This window comes from Bufo gargarizans, chromosome 7, assembly GCF_014858855.1.
Source record: "Bufo gargarizans isolate SCDJY-AF-19 chromosome 7, ASM1485885v1, whole genome shotgun sequence".
Lineage (NCBI taxonomy): Eukaryota > Metazoa > Chordata > Amphibia > Anura > Bufonidae > Bufo > Bufo gargarizans.
The window spans coordinates 51,801,724-51,823,489 of NC_058086.1; the positions used below are offsets into that span (position 1 = coordinate 51,801,724).

At 50.4% G+C, this 21,766-nt stretch overlaps 1 protein-coding gene across 2 annotated transcripts in view; it reads left to right on the forward strand.

The window, feature by feature from the left end:
• Positions 1-960: 960 nt before the first annotated feature.
• Positions 961-21,766, forward strand: part of IPO13 (importin 13) — a 50,994-nt gene continuing 30,188 nt past the window's right edge. The window contains exons 1-7 of one of the 2 annotated variants that reach the window (XM_044302342.1): positions 961-1,086; positions 2,915-3,239; positions 6,158-6,894; positions 12,637-12,777; positions 13,775-13,916; positions 14,580-14,746; positions 15,323-15,443. In XM_044302342.1, the coding sequence (XP_044158277.1) occupies positions 3,183-3,239; positions 6,158-6,894; positions 12,637-12,777; positions 13,775-13,916; positions 14,580-14,746; positions 15,323-15,443 (1,365 nt within the window). In that variant the 5' untranslated portion in view covers positions 961-1,086; positions 2,915-3,182. Of the gene's footprint in view, positions 1,110-2,914; positions 3,240-6,157; positions 6,895-12,636; positions 12,778-13,774; positions 13,917-14,579; positions 14,747-15,322; positions 15,444-21,766 lie in introns of both variants that reach the window. The other variant, XM_044302341.1, reaches the window with a different exon arrangement.

A 21,766-nucleotide genomic window follows, 5' to 3' on the forward strand; every position in this document is an offset into this window, starting at 1 on the left:
ATGAAAGCTCTATTAGTGAGAAGAAAAGGAGGTAAAATTCATTTGGGTGGTAAGTTGTATGACCGAGCAATAAACGGTGAAAGTAGTGTAGGTCAGAAGTGTAAAAAGTGGTCTGGTCATTAAGGGGGTTTAAGCTAGGGGGGCTGAAAGACCCATTGAAAAAATTATTTTTGCAATAATAAAAAGAAATTGCCTTTATAGCCTTGAGCTGGGGCTACATAGCCATCTTGGCAGCTCTACCCGATGGACAGCCAAGGATGGCTGTGCAGCCACTGAACTGATCGGGGTCACAGCACGACTCGCACAATGTCACGTCTTTGTCCTCAGAATTGCAAAAAATTCTGAGGTGTTTGATTTTTGGAGTTTCTGTGGACGCAGCGACTTGCGAGTCGTGCTGCAGCCCCATTCAGCGCTACGCGGCGATCCGTGGTCACGCAACAGGTGCAGCGGCCGAGGTCGCCAGTAGCCCCAGTATTATAGCCACTTGGGGTAAAGGCCTTGCAGGACTGCAGGGGCCGAGCGGCCATTTACAATGCAGAGTGACTGGACAGCGACTTCCCCAGTGTGGTGCCATTAGGGCTCATTAGAAAGATGTCCAGGTAATAGAATGGACAGCGCCTGAACACTGACCCAGTGCTGGGGTGATTCTCCTCAGGACCATCAGAGAACAGCCATATGTGGCTATCCCTAGGCCTGCCCTGGGAGGGCTGATAACAGAGCCAGTCCTGGGGCTAGCCACATCCTGACAGCAGAGAGCAGTACTAGATGGCACTGACATGCGGACTTCTTCAACTCAGGGATCAAGTCACAGTCCAGGCAGAAACCAGACGCGCAGAAACTACATCCCCCATGAAGCCTTGCGCGCGGGGTCCATTCGGATCTGTTCTTTTTTCTGCCTGGTCGCCTATTACACGGCGGTACCCGGAGCTGGGACGGGGGCTGAGGAGGTGGCGGTCATCCGTTCATTGGTGTTAGGTGAAGGCCGTGTGTGAGTCCATCAGTCAGGCATATGGGGGGGCAGCCCTGACAGGACCCGCAGCTGGTGTGTGTCACCGAGAGTGAAAGAGAACGGCGCCGGGAGGACCGGTGAGGAGGAGCGGCACCGGGAGGTGACAGACACTGCTAGGGAGGGGCCTGGGAGAGAGAGCACACCGAGGAGAGACAGTGATAGGAGAGAGCGCACACCGAGGAGAGACAGTGATAGGAGAGAGCGCACACCGAGGAGAGACAGTGATAGGAGAGAGCGCACACCGAGGAGAGACAGTGATAGGAGAGAGAGCACACCGAGGAGAGACAGTGATAGGAGAGAGAGCACACCGAGGAGAGACAGTCATGTCATAGGAGAGAGCACACCGAGGAGAGACAGTCATAGGAGAAAGCACACCGAGGAGAGACAGTGATAGGAGAGAGAGCACACCGAGGAGAGAGAGCACACCGAGGAGAGACAGTCAGTCATAGGAGAGAGCACACCGAGGAGAGACAGCCATGTCATAGGAGAGAGCACACCGAGGAGAGACAGTCATAGGAGAGAGCACACCGTTGAGAGACAGACTCATACTATAGGAGAGAGCAGAGCAAGGAGAGACAGTCATAGGAGAGAGGAGAGACAGTCATAGGAGAGAGGAGAGACAGAGTCATACTATAGGAGAGTGCACACCATGAAGAGACAGTCTCATGGGAGAGTGCACACCGAGGAGAGACAGTCATACTATAGGAGAGTGCACACCGAGAAGAGACAGTCTTATGGGAGAGTGCACACAGAGGAGAGACAGATCTGAGAGACTGTGTCATAATACAGGAGAGTGCACCCTCAGGAGAGACAGACGTAATACAGGAGAGTGCACCCTCAGGAGAGACAGACTCATACAGTAGGAGAGTGCACCCTCAGGAAAGAAGGACATAGTACAGGAGAGACAGACTCATACAGTAGGAAAGTGCACCCTCAGGAGAGACGGACATAATACAGGAGAGTGCACCCTCAGGAGAGACAGACTCATACAGTAGGAGATTGCATCCTCAGGAGAGACGGACATAATACAGGAGAGTGCACCCTCAGGAGAGAAAGACTCATACAGTAGGAGAGTGCACCCTCAGGAGAGACAGACATAATACAGGAGAGTGCACCCTCAGGAGAGACAGACTCATACAGTAGGAGAGTGCACCCTCAGGAGAGACAGACTCGTACAGTAGGAGAGTGCACCCTCAGGAGAGACGGACATCATACAGAAGAGTGCACCCTCAGGAGAGATGGACATAATACAGGAGAGTGCACCCTCAGGAGAGACAGACTCATATAGTAGGAGAGTGCACCCTCAGGAGAGACAGACATAATACAGGATAGTGCACCCTCAGGAGAGACAGACTCATACAGTAGGAGAGTGCACTCTCAGGAGAGACAGACATAATACAGGATAGTGCACCCTCAGGAGAGACAGACTCATACAGTAGGAGAGTGCACCCTCAGGAGAGACAGACTCGTACAGTAGGAGAGTGCACCCTCAGGAGAGACGGACATCATACAGAAGAGTGCACCCTCAGGAGAGATGGACATAATACAGGAGAGTGCACCCTCAGGAGAGACGGACATAATACAGGAGAGTGCACCCTCAGGAGAGACAGACTTATACAGTAGGAGAGTGTACCCTCAGTTGAGACAGACATAATACAGGAGAGTGCACCCTCAAAAGAGACGGACATAATACAGGAGAGACAGACTCATACAGTAGGAGAGTGCACCCTCAGGAGAGATGGACATAATACAGGAGAGTGCACACCAAGGAGAGATATATAGTAGAGTGCATCCTCAGGAGAGACAGACTCGTACAGTAGGAGAGTGCACCCTCAGCAGAGCGCAGACTGGAGAGATGTTCGCTGTGGAGGGGAGTGCACACTCATCTGGTTGCACTTTTCACAGGATCTGCATTCCTCGAGCAGCCGGGATACCCGCAGGCTGGCAGCGGAGCTGTCACTGTACGCAGAGTGGTGGGGGGCATCTGTCATCTGTGCAGTCAGCTGGGATGCGGCTATGAGTGCCCCCTCCCCTCTGTGCTGTGTGTGAGCTGCACTTAGATGAGCGGAGCAGGGATGGAGCGCAACGCTGGGATGTGCTGATTCACCGTCATTCTCATCTGGAAGCACAAGCAGAATTAGGATCACCTCCTCCCCTCCCCCCAGGTCCAGAGATGGAGCGCAGGCAGGAGCAGCAGAGCCTGGACTTCACCATGGACAATGTGGAGAAAGTAAGTGACCATATGTTCTTCTACAGCAGCTGCTTCTTATATGTTTCTCCGGGGCTGGTACATCCCCTATGTATCAGTGCCAGGGCAGGTACATCCTATATGTATCAGTGCCAGGGCAGGTACATCCTATATGTATCACCCAGTGCCAGGGCAGGTACATCCATATGTATCACCCAGGGCCAGGGCCGGTACATTCCATATGCATCACCCAGTGCCAGGGCCGGTACCTCCCATATATATCGCCCAGTGCCAGGGCTGACACCACCCATATATATCACCCAGTGCCAGGGCCCGTACCCCCCATATATATCACCCAGTGCCAGGGCTGGTACATCCCCTATGTATCACCCAGTGCCAAGACAGGTACATCCCCTATGTATCACCCAGTGCCAGGGCTGGTACATCCCCTATGTATCACCCAGTGCCAGGGCTGGTACATCCCCTATGTATCACCCAGTGCCAGGGCTGGTACATCCCCTATGTATCACCCAGTGCCAGGGCTGGTACATCCCCTATGTATCACCCAGTGCCAGGGCTGGTACATCCCCTATGTATCACCCAGTGCCAGGGCTGGTACATCCCCTATGTATCACCCAGTGCCAGGGCTGGTACATCCCCTATGTATCACCCAGTGCCAGGGCTGGTACATCCCCTATGTATCACCCAGTGCCAGGGCTGGTACATCCCCTATGTATCACCCAGTGCCAGGGCTGGTACATCCCCTATGTATCACCCAGTGCCAGGGCTGGTACATCCCCTATGTATCACCCAGTGCCAGGGCTGGTACATCCCCTATGTATCACCCAGTGCCAGGGCTGGTACATCCCCTATGTATCACCCAGTGCCAGGGCTGGTACATCCCCTATGTATCACCCAGTGCCAGGGCTGGTACATCCCCTATGTATCACCCAGTGCCAGGGCTGGTACATCCCCTATGTATCACCCAGTGCCAGGGCTGGTACATCCCCTATGTATCACCCAGTGCCAGGGCTGGTACATCCCCTCTCTATCACCCAGTGCCAGGGCTGGTACATCCCCTATGTATCACCCAGTGCCAGGGCTGGTACATCCCCTATGTGTCACCCAGGGCCGGTACATTCTATATGTATCACCCAGTGCCAGGGCCGGTACCTCCCATATATATCACCCAGTGCCAGGGCCGGTACCCCCCATATATATCACCCAGTGCCAGGGCCGGTACATCCCTTATGTATCACCCAGTGCCAAGACAGGTACATCCCCTATGTATCACTTAGTGCCAGGGCTGGTACATCCCATATGTATGTATCACTTAGTGCCAGGGCTGGTACATTCCATATATATCACCCAGTGCCAGGGCTGGTTCCTCCCATATATATCACTCGGTGCCAGGGCCGGTACCTCCTATATATATCACAAATTGCCAGGGCAGGTACATCCCCTATGTATCACCCAGTGCCAGGGCAAGTACCTCCCATATATATCACCCAGTGCCAGGGCTGGTACCTCCTATATATATCACCCAGTGCCAAGACAGGTACCTCCCATATGTATCTGCCAGGGCCTGTACCTCCCATATATATATCGCCCAGTGCCAGGGCCTGTACCTCCCATTTATATCGCCCAGTGCCAGGCCCGTTACCTTATATATATGTATATGGGAGGTACCTGTCCTGGCACTGGGCGATATATATGGGAGGTATCGGCCCTGGCACTGGACGAGATAGATATATATATATCGTCCAGTGCCAGGGCCGATACCTCCCATATATATCACCCAGTGCCAGGGCAGGTACCTCCCATATACATCACCCAGTGCCAGGCCGGTGCATCCCATATATATCACCCTCCTGCTTTGCTGTTACATGCAGCACGTCCCTGAAGTGCAGATCTGCTTTTTTTCATGAATGTTCCTCACTGCTTCATCTCTGCAAAGCGACGCTGGGTACAGCTGTGCCTAGCTCTGCCGCTGTATGGAGGGGGATGGGTGTTGTGTTATATCTGAACATTTGGCTTTTGTTGTGAGCCTGGTGATAGCGGGGGCAGACTTCTGTTCATTAGTCCAGAAGTTTATGTCACACGCGGGGGGATAGCTGCTGGTGTAGCCGACATTACGTTTATTTAATAGTTATTCAGTAAATGGCGTCTTCACCTGCCATCGGGGCATCAGATGGTATATTATGGGCATTAGCTCCCTGGGTGCTGCAGCGGAGAGCAAATCCCAACATAGATTATGGTCAAATAATCTAAATATGAAGACACGGTGTAGTTTGATTTGTGCAATCCGGTGTAGCATCGGTGTGAGTGCAGCTTCCTGGCTCCGGTCTCCAGGACGTACCTCAGGTGGTCGTGCTGGGCATTATGTCATTTATTCCAGTGATCGGGCCCTTAGGGACTCTCTGTGCTTCGTCTTGCCAGCTGCAGGTTTCTTGCAGGAGTACGTGGAGCGTGTAGGTCTCGTTCTGACACTGGGTGACTTCCCTGATGCAGCGTGACGTTACCCAGTGCTCTGGGGACATCAGCAGCTGTGCCCCCCTTCTCCTGGTGACAGGATCCTCCTGGCACGGGGTATGAATGCCACATAAACAGGGCAGGGCGCTCAGGCATTCACTAGTAGATGAATGCAGCCTGGTTGCTGTGCTCTCTCTAATGCTATTTCTTCAGCTATGATGTCTGCGGTTATAGTGTGTGTCACGTAACGGAGCGATCAGTGCGCTCTCTTATCAGAATAAAGAAAACACCCCGGTAAATCTCACTGTCCTTGAGTCGTCCCCTGACGTCACAGGGTTTGTTTTGGTATGTGGGAACCAGTATTACCAGTGACTTTATGAAGGGAATAGTTCTGTTCACCTTATTTTTATGAATATTTCCTTACAGCGGAGGATATTTGTGTCGCCCATTCTTCATGTGTCCCTGTGTTTGTGTCTCCCATTGTGCAGGCTCTTCACCAGTTATACTACGATCCCAACATTGACAACAAGAACCTTGCTCAGAAGTGGTTAATGCAGGCCCAGCTGTCTCCTCAAGCCTGGCAGTTTAGCTGGCAGCTCCTAAACGGTGGCAAAGTACCAGAAATCCAGTACTTTGGTGCCAGTGCGCTGCACATTAAAATATCCAGATACTGGGGGGATATACCCTCAGACCAGTATGAGACCCTCAAGTCGCAGCTCTTCTCACAGATCTCTGCCTTTGCCAGTGGCTCCAAGATTGTCCTCACCCGGCTCTGTGTGGCGCTTGCGTCATTGGCCCTCAACATGATGCCCGACACCTGGCCACATGCTGTGCCGGACATGGTTCGAGTGTTCCAGACAGAGGATGGACAGACGGATGGCAGAGCTCGCTGTCTGGCACTTTTGGAGTTGTTAACTGTTTTGCCCGAGGAGTTCCAGACTAGTCGCCTCCCACCTTTCCGCAAAGGACAAGTACGCAGCTGCCTGTCCCAGGAGTGCGCATGTGTCTTCCCGCTGCTGCGTCAGCTATTGCAGCAGAGCGACTCCCCTGGATATGTCAAGCAGAAGGTGCTGAAGTGTTTCTCCAGTTGGGCCCAACTGGGCATCCCCCTGACAGATTGCGAGGAGCTGACCATGGCTGCATTCTCTGCCCTACGGGACCCTGAACTGTTTGACTCCGCAGTGGAGGCTTTAGTGAATACCATCTCTCAACCTGATGCACAAAGGTCAGATACGACGTTGGTGTGGTTTCGTGGGCCCCAGTTGCGTGGCTATTTTATAGGATTGTTATTTACCAGTTTTGTATTTATTACATGCGAGTTTCTGCTGAGTTGATTAGGAGATGTCTGCTGCCTTCAAACAGTTCTTCTTTCCTGAATGTGTTGGCGTTTGGAGGGCCGACCAGACCATTCCACCGCATATCGCATATGTTGTCCACACTGGCGTACAGAGAGCTGTGCACACTCCACTCTGTCTCCTCACCACCAGGTGTCGTTTGCCCCCATTTTCCCTCTAAATATGGGGTACAACAGGCAGGAATTTATGGCATATCTTGTCCATCTGCCATAAATGTCTTTTAGTTGGAGCACCCCAGCAAATCTGCAGTGATTCCATACCAAAATCCCATTCACACGACTGTAGGCCGTCTGTGCCCGTTCTGCAGTGCACAATGCAGCCTTGTGAATCCCACGTTGTGGCGCGGATCTATTGACTTGAATAGGTCCGCGATCCACAATATATGGCAAAAGGTTTGCAGTTCGAAGGCACAGGCCCAAAGCCCACGAAAGTGCTTCGTAGTGCTTCCGTGGACTTTTGTTCTGTGCCTCCGCACCGCGCTGTATCTTGCGGATTGTGGACCCATTCAAGTCAATGTATCACTTTTGCGGTCCACAGTACGGGCAGGGACGGCCTACGGTCTTGTGAATGAGCCCTAACAATAAGGATTTTGCCGTGGATTGCCTTATATACGGAAGAGTTCAGATCTATGGTGAAAGTCTGCATCTTGTCTACAACAGAATGAACGGTCTGTTGATTTGTAAATCTGCATCGTGCTTCTTTTACCATTCAGAAAAAAATTCCGCAACATATGATTGACCTTTTTGAAAACCGTCGTAGACCTCTGCTGATACTAGTACTGAATTGTCGCTGCAAATCTGCCATGTCTGAACTTAAAGGGGTGATCAGAATAGCCAGCCTGTGCGGCAACCAGAGGAGTTCAGGTGTAAAGGGGTTATCACCCTGATCCGGTGACACTCTGATCAGCTGTTGGAAGAGGCCAGCTCTCCTCTTCCTCGGCCATGTGACGTCACGTACATCGGTCACGTGGTCTAGTTGCATCTCAGCCCCATTGAAAGGAATGGCGCTGAGCTGCAATACCAAGCACAGCCGCTATACAATGTACAGCGCTGTGCTTGGAAAGCTGCTGGGAGCCTGCTTCGCTCACCAGAGCTCCGGTGAGTGCGGCGGCTCCCTGAAACAGCTGATTGGAGGAGGGGCCGGGATTTGGACCCCCGCCAATGTGATAAGGATGACCCCTTTAAGGAAACAGCCAGGCAGACTGTGTTAAGCTCTATCTCTCATAGAAGTGAATAGGGCTTAGGCCTTATGCACATGACCGTGTGCAGGCCTTGCCCGTGCTGTGGAACCCAAATTGTGGTCCACAATGCATGGCCACCGACCGTGTGGCCGCAGTCGGCTGATACAGACCCATTCACTTGAATGGGGTCCGCAATCCCCAAAAAAGTAGTGCATGAACTGTAGTGCGGTGCGGAGGCATGGACAGAAAATACATGGAAGCACTCCGTAGAGCTTCTGTGGGGTTCCGTGCCTCCGTTCCGCACCGACCTTCCGGATTGCAGACCCATTCACTGTTTGTGGGCTGCAGTACGGGCACAGACGGGCTATGAACGCTTGCATGAGCCCTTATAGAAACTACGGAGTGCAGCAGCAGGCTATGCTGTTTCTGTTTTTAGAACCTGGAAGCTACAGAATCAACGCGGCTCGCAATGTTACACAATGTTTCCTTAGCTCCCATTTACATCATGGGAATTGCAGAAACATTGTAGCGCTGCCCGCTTGGCTGTTTCCATAAACCCGACCACCTCAGGTCGCAACATGTGATGGGTATTCTGATCTCAGCGAAGAATGTCTGACAGGGGACTAGCCCTTTAATTCTGTGGAAGAAGAAGCTCTGGATCTGTTCTCCCATTATATTATCAGAGTCAGAATCGGGATAAATGACTGTGGTATTAAAAGTTCAGCAACTTTTAAATATACTTGGTGCTTAAGTTCTCAGATTGCTGCTTGCTGTCAGTGAACAGATAAATTTATTGTTGACCTAAGAGTCTATACTTGCCTACTTAATTCCTTGCTGTTTTGTAGTACGACGCTCAGGTCCTCCTGGCAGGACTTTCTTTGCATGGCTGCAGTGGTGATGTGACCAGTGACTGGCCTCCACATTGGCGTATACCGCTGAGGTCAGAGGCTGGCTGCAGTGGTGATGTGACCAGTCGCTGGCCCCCACAGTGGCATATACCGCTGAGGTCAGAGTTGGCTGCACTGCTGATCTGACCAGTCGCTGTCCCCCACAGTGGTGTATACTGCTGAGGTCAGAGGCTGGCTGCACTGGGTATGTGACCAGTCACTGGCCTCCACATTGGTGTATACCGCTGAGGTCAGAGGCTGGCTGCAGTGGTGATGTGACCAGTCGCTGGCCCCCACAGTGGCGTATACCGCTGAGGTCAGAGGTTGTCTGCAGAGGTGATCTAACCAGTCGCTGTTCCCCACAGTGGTTTATACCGCTGAGGTCAGAGTCTGGCTGCACTGGTAATGTGACCAGTGACTGGCCTCCGCATTGGCGTATACCGCTGAGGTCAGAGGTTGGCTGCAGTGCTGATGTGACCAGTGACTGGCCTCCGCATTGGCGTATACCGCTGAGGTCAGAGGTTGGCTGCAGTGCTGATGTGACCAGTCACTGGCCCCCTGCAGTGAACACGTGGTATACTGGGACAGCACCACACGATTAAACTGGTGACTAGCCTTTTTTGATATTTTATCCGATTCTTTTTAAACAATTCCTTTAAAACTAAAGTCCAGGCTTTACTGCCTCCATAGAGGGTTGTGTAGATTAGATATAATTGCAGCAAACCTTCAGCTGTGGGACGTATTGGGTTTGTATCGATTTTTCAGCCACAGGATGTAACCAAGAATGTTCTCATTCACTGACAGCAAGTGCAGAGCTTTACATTGCCTCATGTCCCTTTCTGACAACCCCTTGTTATATGCCCTGGGGGTTTTACTAGTTGCTGCTTATTGGGTAAAACGTTATATTTTGCAGATTATATTTCTTTTATATTGTTCTATTCACATGATCCTTGCATCCTGCACTGACCTCTGGGTCTCGATTACATATAGCAGTCGGTAGCGGGTGCCTGGCCATAATGATCCATTAACCTATTGTGGCCTGAATAGACCCAGTACGAGTCCATGTAATACCCTCCAGCTTCTGTGTGACCGCGGCCTGAGCAGACACCCCTCCCCCACATTGCTGCCGTCTCTGAAGGTGTGCGGTATGGGGGAAGGTGCCGTTCCTGCCTGTGGTCCTCGCAGACTGCATCTTGCATCCCTGGGAATTGGTTCCTGCCGTGACCACAAACGCAGTCCGCTGATTGGCTGCTCAGCTCTCCAGTTGCCTAGCAACCTCTCATCCTCTCCTTTTCCCTTCCTTCTCGCTCGCTCCTGTGTTCACACCAGCAATAATAAAAGGAACTTAATTGCAGAGCTGCTGTATTCTCCTCCATGGCTGGGGAGTGCAGCTCCATTAACCCTTTCACCCTTGGACAGGACAGCTGACTGCACCATTGCAGGGATTCCTAGGAGAAGATACATGGCAGTGCTGCAGAGGCTGCCGGAAGACTGAGCATATGTCCAGGGCAAGGTCACTGGAAAGACAGCGCCAGGCGGCAGATACTGCTGGAGATGGGCAGCGAGGGGACATAGAGCGGGTGCCAGGACACGGCCGCTGACGGATAGCAGATCATACTTTATATTCTATATGTTATCGGAGCCAGGGAAACGCTGCACGCAACTAATCAGATCATGCACGATGTAGTTATAATAGAGGTGATCAGAAGAATTGTAAAAAATATGAAAAGTGTTAACACCCGGGCAAAATGCAGCCTAAATTATTATAGTCGATAAAACGGACAAACCTACCCCTGTTCTTGTAGACATGGCCCTTTGACCTTCTAACAAATTTTTTTTTTAAAACCTGACCGCTGTGTCCTAATGCGGCAGCACTCGGTGTTAGGGTCCATTCACACATCCGCAGAATAGGTCCGCATCCGTTCCGCAAATTGCGGAACGGGTGCGGACCCATTCATTCTCTATGGGGCAGGAACGGATGCGGACAGCACACAGTGTTCTGTCCATATCCGCATTTCCGGAGTGCGCCCCTAATTTCCAGAAAAAATGTCCTAGTCTTGTCCGCAATTGCATAGGCAGGTCTATGGGGGTGTCGGCCGGGTGTATTGCGGATCCGCAATGCACTACGGACGTGTAAATGGACCCTTAATGCTGAATTCCCTGGCCGCTCCTATACAGGGGTAACAAGCCACGCCATGGGGAAAGGCCACGCACACCAGTCTCTGGACATCAACATTTTGCAATTATTTGCACAAAAATGTGCAACTTTTTCTGCTGCTGCCGTTTGTTTGTTTTTCCTCCCAAAAAGTGGAGCTTAGTGCACATGGGCAGGGTGACGACATCCTAACAGATTTATCAGGACGTATGACAGATGTAAAATATAGTTGAAAGCAACGCCACCTCACAGCCGCACAAAGATTCGCAAAATTCGAAGCATCCTGTTACACTAGACATTTTACTAGTAACACCAGTCTTAGTAAATCTTCCCCAATGTCTATTGAAATCAGTGGACTGTCCATGTAATGCAGAGACATGCTGGGGGTCATTTACTAAGACCAGCTTTTTCCACTTCGCGCTGTCCTAAGATTTGGCTAATTTATGATGAGACGTGCACCTGGTCATAAATTGGGCACATCTTCACGCCTGTTATCAGTAAATGTTAGTAAGTTTGCCACGGCCCCCGCTCATCTGAAACCTCCTTCCGAACAGTTGAACATGGCAGAAAACCAGCCGTACGACCAAATATTGTCACACAGCCAATCACAGAAGGGACTTATGGTGTCCCTGTTTACATCTCTGGGCGGCTCTGTAGTATTCACTTGAACAGACGGAGCCGTCCCATAGAAGTGAATGGGGACGCCATACTTGTAATTACACCTGATCAAGCAAGCAGAGAAGGCAGCGGCTGATCGGTGGGGGTGCCTGGGGTCGGACCCCCACCGATCTGATATTAATGTCCTATCCTGAGCATAGGTCATCAACAGTAAAAATCTGACAGACGGTCTGCCATGATGGATCTGTCGTGAATTTTCAGTGTGGATTCCGAAATTAAAATCTGCCACAATTGAGAGCATAGCACAATCCTCTCGTAGACAAATCAGCGTACCGTGCATTCTCATATCAGCAGCATGTCCATTCTGTGGCAAATTTTTACCATGGATTTCGCCATTTTTCAATTCAAGTGGCAAAATCTGTGACTTTTTCTGTTACTCCTTTAGAGATAAATAGAGAGAGCTTTTCACATGCGTGACCACCTCTCCGTCCATCCACTACCCAAATGCAGCGGATCGCCCAAGCGCGTTCTAGATAGTCGGCGCCTGTACTTGTTCTGGATATTATATATGTATATAAGCTGATAAATGGAGAGCGGAGCTGGACATGGGCTTCATTGTTTGTCTTGTTTTGTATCTTTGATTACTCTCATGTCCATGGCCAGTTTAAGGAACAATGAGAGTATTCCATCATGGCGTGCTCCATATATACGATTATTATCTTATTGTCTGTACTTGTGGCTGTGTGTGAAATGGTTTTCGTGTTTTTCTCAGGTACGTGAACACGCTCCTCAAACTGATCCCTCAGGCACTCGGCTTGCAAGACCAGCTCCATCAAGCCGTTCAGAACGGGGATATTGAAACTTCTCATGGGATTTGCCGGATTGTGGTGGCTCTTGGAGAAAACCATTCCCGGTATGTAGTGCCCATCGGTCCCAGTGACCAAATCTTGTGAATTAGGTTGGCTACTTTCACACTTTCGTTTTGGGCGGATCCGTCATGGATCTGCAAAAACGGATCAGTTACGATAATACAACCGCATGCATCCGTCATGAACGGATCCGTTTGTATTATCTGTAACATAGCCAAGACTGATCCGTCATGAACTCTGTTGAAAGTCAATGGAGGACGGATCCGTTTTCTATTGTGTCAGAGAAAACGGATCCATCCCCATTGACTTACATTGTGTGCCAGGACAGATCCGTTTGGCTCAGTTTCGTCAGACGGACACCAAAACGTTGCAGGCGGCCTCCAGAGTGGAATGGAGACTGAACGGAAGCAAACTGATGCATTCTGAGCAGATCCTTTTCCATTCAGAATGCATTGGGGCAAAACTGATCCGTTTTGGACCGCTGAGCCCTGAATGGATCTTGCAAACAGAAAGCCAAAACGCCCGTGTGAAAGTAGCTTTATTTTGTTGATGGTAATTTATAGTTTATGATAACAAGTAAATACAGGTGCACCAGCGAATGATACTCTCATTTCTTTAAATCTGACGGTACACTGGGCGTTCCGTGTATTAGTATAATCTAGTCCAGAGCTGTAATATCTTGTGGATTTTTAGGAGCAGAAGAAGCAGAGAAAACAAATTACTTTGCAGTGATAACTTTTTGTTTTGGGCTCCTGGTCTTTCCAAAGGTTCTCTAGTTCAAAAGGCTGCTATATGTTTCTATGACTGTTCAGTAATGCAGAATATCCAGTATTCCAGCTCATATATAGTAATTGGGATTAAGAACTCCCATTGGCAGGCAGTGATGTTGCACATGGCACACTTTGGAGGCCTGAGTTTTGTGGCAATACTGAAAAATAGTTGGAGCAGACTGCGGCAGTCGCCGTCAGTACTACAGGGATTAGGCAGTGGTTCAGTCATTAGCTGCCGGTCAAGTGTTAATAATTGTCTCGTCTTTTGCAGGGCCCTGCTGGAACAAGTGGATCACTGGCAAAGCTTCCTGGCTCTAGTGAATATGATTATGTTCTGCACTGGCATTCCCGGGCACTATCCAGTCAATGAAACCACCAGCTCTCTCACACTGACATTCTGGTACACTCTGCAGGTACGGGCTCTCTTCTTAGATGCAGTTTACTGGCACACTGGGGATTATCCAGTTTACAGCAAATAAAACATCATTCTTGTATAATAGGAAGTTTAAAAGCTTTTAAGTAAACGTTGGGTCAGATTTACTAGGACTGTTTTTTCAGACAGCAGTCTTAGGTCATTGCAGTAAGATGTACTTGTCACATCTGTTATCTACTTCACCTATGTATAGGCTGGTATAGAGGTCAGCGTAAATTATGATAACTGTTTCAGACAGAATAGGCTCCATGCCTTTCTTCGAACCCATGCTTTTAGGTGCATAATTCCAAAAAAGGTGCCCGGCTGTCAGAGTTTATAGCTGCTTCTGTCTTCTCTTATGCTGCCTACATGGCTACCAGAGAGCTCTATGTATTGCATATCAGTCACTTCTCTATTAGACCTATAACCAGTGTCCCCCAGGGGTACTGCCATTGGTAGGAGTTGTATTTCAGCTGGCTATCTCAATTTCCTGCAGTAAGAGAACAGGATGAAATGCTCAGATGTGCAGAGCAATGCCTGCTGGGATATGTTGGACCCTGTTTACAATATTTAGTTCTTTTACTGCATCGTAATGTGAAAGTGGACTCAAAATAGTGGTCAGTTTAGTGTAATTTCTGACCTGTAAAGCCTCTTATCTTCCTAGGATGACATCCTTTCATTTGAGATGGAGAAGCAGACTGTGTATTTGCAGGTTTATCGCCCAGTCTATTTCCAGCTAGTTGATGTTTTGCTTCAGAAAGCTCAGTTTCCTGCTGATGATGAGTATGCATCTTGGTCGTCAGATGAGAAAGAACAATTCCGAATTTACAGGTACAGAGGTCTTATCTTGGTTAGGGTTCATGCACACAGCAATCGCCAATTTTGCGGTCCACAAATTACAGATCCACAGAACACAGATAATGGCCATGTGCCAGTATGTCCTGCTCTCTGTAAGAACTGCCTATACCTGTCCGCAAAATGGACAAGAATAGGACGTGTTCAATTTTTTTTGCAGGCTCGCGGAACAGAAGTGTGGATGTGGACCGCACACAGTGTGCTGTCTGCATCTTTTAAAGGCCTCATTGAAAGGAATGGGTCCCCATCCAATCCGCAAAAAAATGCAGATCGGATGCTGACCAAAACCACGGTTGTGTGCATGAGGCCTAAATGTGTATTTCATCCGAATCCTTGGCAGCCTCAAAGGGTTGTGAAAAAGGTGTAACAGCAGAAGTGTTGCTGTAAGTTTCCTTGGCCATAATGTTGCAGGAAATTTCCATTTACAGATACAATGAGTCTGTGTGGTCTAAGTGCCCGTGCACTAGTCAGATTTATTTGTATTCATGATGATTTTTTGCACTGTCACATTTTTACAAGCAGCTTTTGAACAGGCATCTTTTTGTTTTGCAGGGTGGACATATCTGACACACTTATGTATGTGTATGAGATGCTGGGAGCAGAGCTGCTCAGTAACTTGTATGAAAAACTTGGACGCCTCCTGACCTCTTCAGAGCACCCCACTTCATGGCAAGTAAGTCTAGTGACTCAAGATGAGATGTCCTAAATTAATGGTGTCAGATCCATGTGACATCTATGCATCCAGGTAAAGGCCAGTTTAAAAATATGCTGGTTGCTGTTGCAAAGTGGGAGCAAAGATTTTGTCAGACGCACCACTAATGGCTTAGCTGGGCTTGTAAACGTAAGTAGGTTTTGGTATGCAGTAGACTTTAAGATTGGTATAAATGGAATTATTTTTTGCATACCAGGAGTTATGGATCCTCTGCCAAAAGGAAATCCACACTGTGGTTTGCAGTTAGAAGAGGCTCCCTAACCCTCAAATGCACTTATGCAGAAGTTAAGCTGGTCCTTGCACGGTCAGCAGTTCTCTCCTGTGCTGCAGCAGCTGAATGAAGGCCAGAACCTATTACTGCAGGTTACATTATAATGGCACCTTGTACAGACCCACAAGAAATATCAGACAGTGGGGCATTTATCCTTTTGAAAGTACCAGTTCAGCAATATTCAAGCTGTGTCCTTCACTTCCAACAATGTCAGTAAAGGGTGTTATTTTATATCCTGTATGTATATATATGTATATATATATATATATATATATATATATATATATAAAGCTTCTGCCTTCAGCAACATTTGTTATAATTCTGGAGTGACACTTGGGAAAAACAGAGGGTTAAAATACCTCTCAATATAATGTGTAATAAGATTGTGATCCAATTTTAAAGCAGTGTCATAACCTCTGCTGTAGCCTGGGGAATGGTCCAGAGTACAGCCTGCTGCTCATAGAAATTTAGTGAGCACCGAATGCATAAAATCTTCCAGGTTCTGAATGTTGGATCCTGCTCTTTGATATCTGAAATGGCTGTCTTGTGGTTTTTAAACGCTATACTTGTGCCCTTTTCATTTCCGCATGTCATTTAAAAAAATGTATTTTCTCGCCCATATTCATTGGGGGACACAGAGACCTTGGGTATAGCTATGTCCTCTAGGAGGCGTTGACACTAGATAAAGCTGTTAGCTCCTCCCCTGGTAGCTATACCCCCTCCAGCCTGGAGAGAGAGCTCCAGTTTTCTCTAGTGTCAATAGGAGGCAAGACCTCCCTGCTCTGCAGGGATCTCCTGAAGATTTTATTTTTTTCCTTCCTTTTCAGATGGGACAACAGTGGTCGCCTCGCCTCCCTGTTCTCCCGGGGTCGAGTTGCGCCAGTGCCGATTCCGCACTGCTGCCTCCCCCACAGAAGACAAAGTGGACCAGGGCAGCCTCGCTCCCCTGCATCCCGCCAGCCAAGGGGTCACCTAGGTCCGCCAAAGAGAAGACCCTCCCGCCATACCAGACGCCTGCCACTCCGGTGCCAGCTGCTGAGGAGGTGACCCTGCTGGAAAAGGTGACCTTGAGGGTCCACTTCGGGAGGGTGAAGAGAAGAGGATGAGAGAGGTGAGTACATGGGACTAGGTGAGTATGAAGACCTCTTCCCCCTCCCTCCATCTTTGACAGTCTGGGTCGCCCTATGGTTAACGGCCAGGGGGCTTTAATCAACTATGACAAGACCCCTAAAAGAGAGAAGGGGTTAATCCGGCGGGCGCCATGCGAAACGCGGTCCCCCTTTCACTTGCCCTCTAGGCCGACTGTTTCCGGCTCTTAGAGGGTTAATGTATCTTCTCCCCGGGCACCTCCGGCGAAAGACTGGGCGCAGTCCGTCTCTACTGGCTGCAGTATCCTTTAATTTACTCTTTCGGGAGCAGGCGTCACGCACGCAGCTCCGAAAGGGTTAACGCCCCTGGCTGTTCGCGGACATCTGACCCCTTGCGGTAGTCTCGCGCCGAGGGGCACTTACTTAACATGGACCTCCAGCTGTCACGATTCCGGCCGCGGGGTGAACATCCCGGTCCTCCGGGCGCCGCTGCAAATTTAGGCCCCGGCTTCTCTTGGGGCCTATAGGCTTCCTTCCCCTGTTGTCATCCCGGCCGCGGTGCGGCTTCTCAGGCGGGATGTGTGTCGCGCTCCGCTCCGGGTCCCTCCACCCTCCGGCTGACTTCAGTACAGAGGGGGAGGGACGGGGTGGCTGTGCATCGGTACTTTAGGCCCTGGTTTCGCGACCTGCTAGGCCGCGACTCAGAGGGGGAGGGTGGCGGGCTGGCGCGAATTCTTCCCGCCTAGCTGCCGCTGCCCCGCCCCCATCAGCACCGCCCCTGGACCTAATGTCGTTATTGGTTAACCCTTTCCGGCCAGCCACTTCTGTTGGGCCAGCTCCGGATTATCAGGGGTTGGATGGCCTGGGAAAAATAAAATTGCTTATTGCACTGTTAACCCCTTCCTGCCTCTTATCCACTTGAGGCTAGGCAGACCAGTTTTAAAAAAAAAAAAAAAAAAAAGAGGTTAAATGAAGCTGGAAATAAATGTCTACCTCCATTCAGGCCCTACTCCCCTCAGTCATGTCCACTCTGACTGTGCGGCACAAAAATGGGCCCGTGTCCTGCCCCGGACATGTGACGACCTCTCTTACCGTAGTTTCCCACTCCGCCCTCTGGGCCGCTTGGTTGATAATCCTCCACCTGCGTAGTCCAGTGGAGGACCTCTGACAGTTCCCAACCCACCCTCAGGGGAAGCTTGGTTGATTCTTTCCACCGGTGCAATGCAGTTGAGGACCGCTGCAGTTACCAATCCACCCTCCGGGGTCATTGGTCATGATTCTCCACCTGCTCAATACAGCGGAGAGCCTCTGGAACTCCCATTCCACCCTCCGGGGTAGTTTGGTTGATAATTCTCCACCTGTTCAATACAGTGGAGAGCCTCCGCAATTCCCAATTCACCCTCCGGGGTCGTTTGGTTGATAATTCTCCACCGGCTCAATACAGTGGAGAACCTCTGGAATTCCCATTCCACCCTCCGGGGTCGTTTGGTTGGTAGTTCTCCACCTGTTCGATACAGCGGAGAGCCTCCACAATTCCTAATCCACCCTCCGGGGTTGTTTGGTTGATAATTCTCCGCCTGCTCAATACAGCGGAGAACCTCTGGAATTCCCATTCCACCCTCTGGGGTCGTTTGGTTGATAACTCTCCACCTTCGCAACTCACAGGAGGACAGCTGAAGTATTCCCGTAATTCTCCACCTGCGCAATTCAGTTAAGGATCTCTGCGGGATCCCAATCCATCCTCCGGTGCCGTTTGGTCGATATTCTCTACCTGAGCCATACTGTGGAGAACCTCTGGCATTCCCAATCCACCCCATGGGGTCGTTTGGTTGATAATTCCCCACCTGCGCGATTCCAGTGGGGGGAAAAGACTGGAAATTCCCAATCCACCCTCTAGGGTTGTTGGGTTGATCATTTTCCGCGGGTTCCTTTTGTATACGGGACCTCTGTTCCCAATCCACCCCCAGGTAGTTTGGTTGATAAGCCCCAACTGCGCAGTCCGCGACTGCTAGGGGCGATTTTCTAATGCATATACCTGCGCGCAAGCGGACCACAGCAGGTCTACTTCTCCTCGATATCTCCACACCCCCTCCCTTCCTCCCAGGGTCACGCTCGGGTGCACCCTCTCTCACGGGAGTGGGTCCGCCCGAAGTGGGGGGTGAGGAGAATCACTGATTCGGGCCTTGACGTGAATCCGAATCAATCTCCTTAGGTTGCGTCTACGGTGGCCAGTGGCACTTGTCGTGGGCATTACCCCCTTCCTTAGGCGGTATAGTTGCACCACTACGATACGGTGTTCACCTTTATACTTTGTCCCCTGCCATGGGTGGACTAGGTACAATAACACTATTTTCAGTGCATTCCCCCTTCTGTAGGTGGCGGAATTGTACCTCCACTGGGTTCTGTACCTGCCGTGTTCATTAGCTCCTTCCATTGGTGGAGCGATTCCATTCTCACTGGTCACAAGGGGTACTGTATCCATTACCTCCTGTCTCGGGTGCTAATTGCTCTCCCATAGGGTACAGGATTGCCATATGCACTAGTTTTCACCGTGGATATTAACCCCCCTTCTGGTGGGGTGTCTGCCTGTGGCACCAGTTTGGATACGGTCCGACTGTCGCACTATCCTTCCTTAGGCGGAGTGTTGCGCGTCATTGTTCTTACTACTTGCCTTACCCTCTTTCGCTAGTGATCACTAGAGGGGGAGTATCTGTACATCTTCAGATTCTGCAATTCCACGGCTCTAGGTGCCTGCGCTTATTTCATTGGGGGCGTGGCGACAGTCGGTACTTGACGGTGCTCGGTACACTTACTCTAGTACTATATGAGTTCCGCCAGTGCATACGTGGCTATTCCTCATTGTGTTCCTTGGAGCTGGTTTTGGGCAGGATTATAACTCCTGCCCAAACCCACTTGTGTCCTAGGGGCTCCCATCTCTATGGGTTTCCATTGTCCCAATCGGGAACGGTGTTGTCCGCATCAGTAGTGGTGCGTACACCATTGCACATATCTGGTTTGCGTGCCGACGGGCCAAGTGTTACACTGACTCCTTACTCTCTTCCACCATTCCTGATGTGGGAAGTGTTTGGGTTGGCACTCTGGTTTAGCTTTGCAGCCTATTCAGCCTGTGCGGGTACTAGCGTTCGCAGTCGCTACAGTGGGGCATTCTATCAGGTAGGGGTTCTACCCTGACGCTTGCTGGGCAGTTGTTCCTGTTCAGCGCCCTTCCCGGGTGGAGCGTTTAAAGTTAGCTCTCCTTCCCTGGGGCGGTATGGTACCGTGGCTTCTACCGGATTCCTCTACGGTATGGGGGTCCTGTAGTAGCCATTGCGTAATCTGGCTCCTCCTGTACGGCTCCTTCGTCAGTTGACGGATTCTTCTGTCTCCGTATTCGGTGGCGTACGCTGCATAGGCTCCTCCTTGGCGGGGTATGGCATCCCTGCTTCATCCGGTGGCTACTTCTGTATACTGCTAGTCTCGGATGGGGAACGGACTTCGTCCTTCCCCCTTCTCTTTCCGTTCTTCCTTCTCTGGCTCGGGGTTCACGGCCATTCCGCAAACCTTGGTGGTTCCTCTGTTGCTACTCCCCCTCATCTATGTGATGCAGGGTTTTTGGTTCTGTGGTTTTTTTTCTTTTTCTTTCGGTCTCGTTCCGGACCGACTGTTGGCCTGTGGCGTTCCTGTATTCCTCCTTCTACAGGTGACTCCTACCGTTGGTCCTGGGCGCGCTACCGGTGTGTACCTCTACCTCTCGATACTTGACTGGTGTCGGCATGTCTGTCCGATGTAGTCATGCCTTTTCGCTACGCATTCCGTGACTAGACTATGAGACTCCCCACGCCAGGATGTGCGGGGGTGCTGTCGCGTCTGTTGATGGAGTTTTGTTCCTGGAACGGGACACCCCTTCTCTTCTTCCTCCTTAAGGCAGAAGTTTTTCTCTAATCTTGGTTTGGTTGTTTGCTTCCGTCAAGCGGTTTTGCTACACCGTCGATACACGGTCGCTAACGGAGTTCTTCCGTCAATGATTCTCATATCGTCACTACCTTTGACTATCCAATGTGTTGATTCCTGGCTTGCGGTTGGGCATGCCTCATTCAGGCAGCTTCTCAGTCTCCCGTCACACCTGGTCGGCTCGGGGGGACATTGGTGGACATTGGTGGACCATTGGTGGTCCTCGCATAACATTGGCGGCCTCCAGGGTGTCAATTGCACGTCTGCATTTGTTTGAACTTCTGTCCCCGGGGCAGGGTTCCACCCTTCAGTGTTGCGGCTCCTTTCACCAGAGGGGTTAGCGCTCTTGGGCTCGGATGGTTCAAGGTTCAGCCGCAGTTGTGCGGGGCGGCTACTGCCCTCCTCCGCTCATTCACAAATATTTGCCAAGTGCATACTTATGCATCGGCGGGCACCGCCTCTGGAAGCTTGGTCTTGCAGGCAGCAGTTTTCTGTTGCCTGCAGGGGCGATGGCTCCATGGGTCTGTGTTTTCTTTCCCCCCCCTTGTGGACTGCTCTTGGACGTCCCAAGGTCTCTGTGTCCCCCAATGAATATGGGCGAGAAAAGGAGATTTTTGTATAACTTACCAGTAAAATCTCTTTCTCGCTCTTCATTGGGGGACACAGCACCCACCCAGTATTGTTGTGTTTTTTCTTAGCTTGCTTCTCCTACTGCTTCTCACAAACTGAAGCTCTCTCTCCAGGCTGGAGGGGGTATAGCTACCAGGGGAGGAGCTAACAGCTTTATCTAGTGTCAACGCCTCCTAGAGGACATAGCTATACCCAAGGTCTCTGTGTCCCCCAATGAAGAGCGAGAAAGAGATTTTACTGGTAAGTTATACAAAAATCTCCTTATTGTAGCATCTCTGTTTCTATCACAGGGCCACTTACTTATGATGCATGATGATAACCGTTGTATATTATAAAATTGGGTT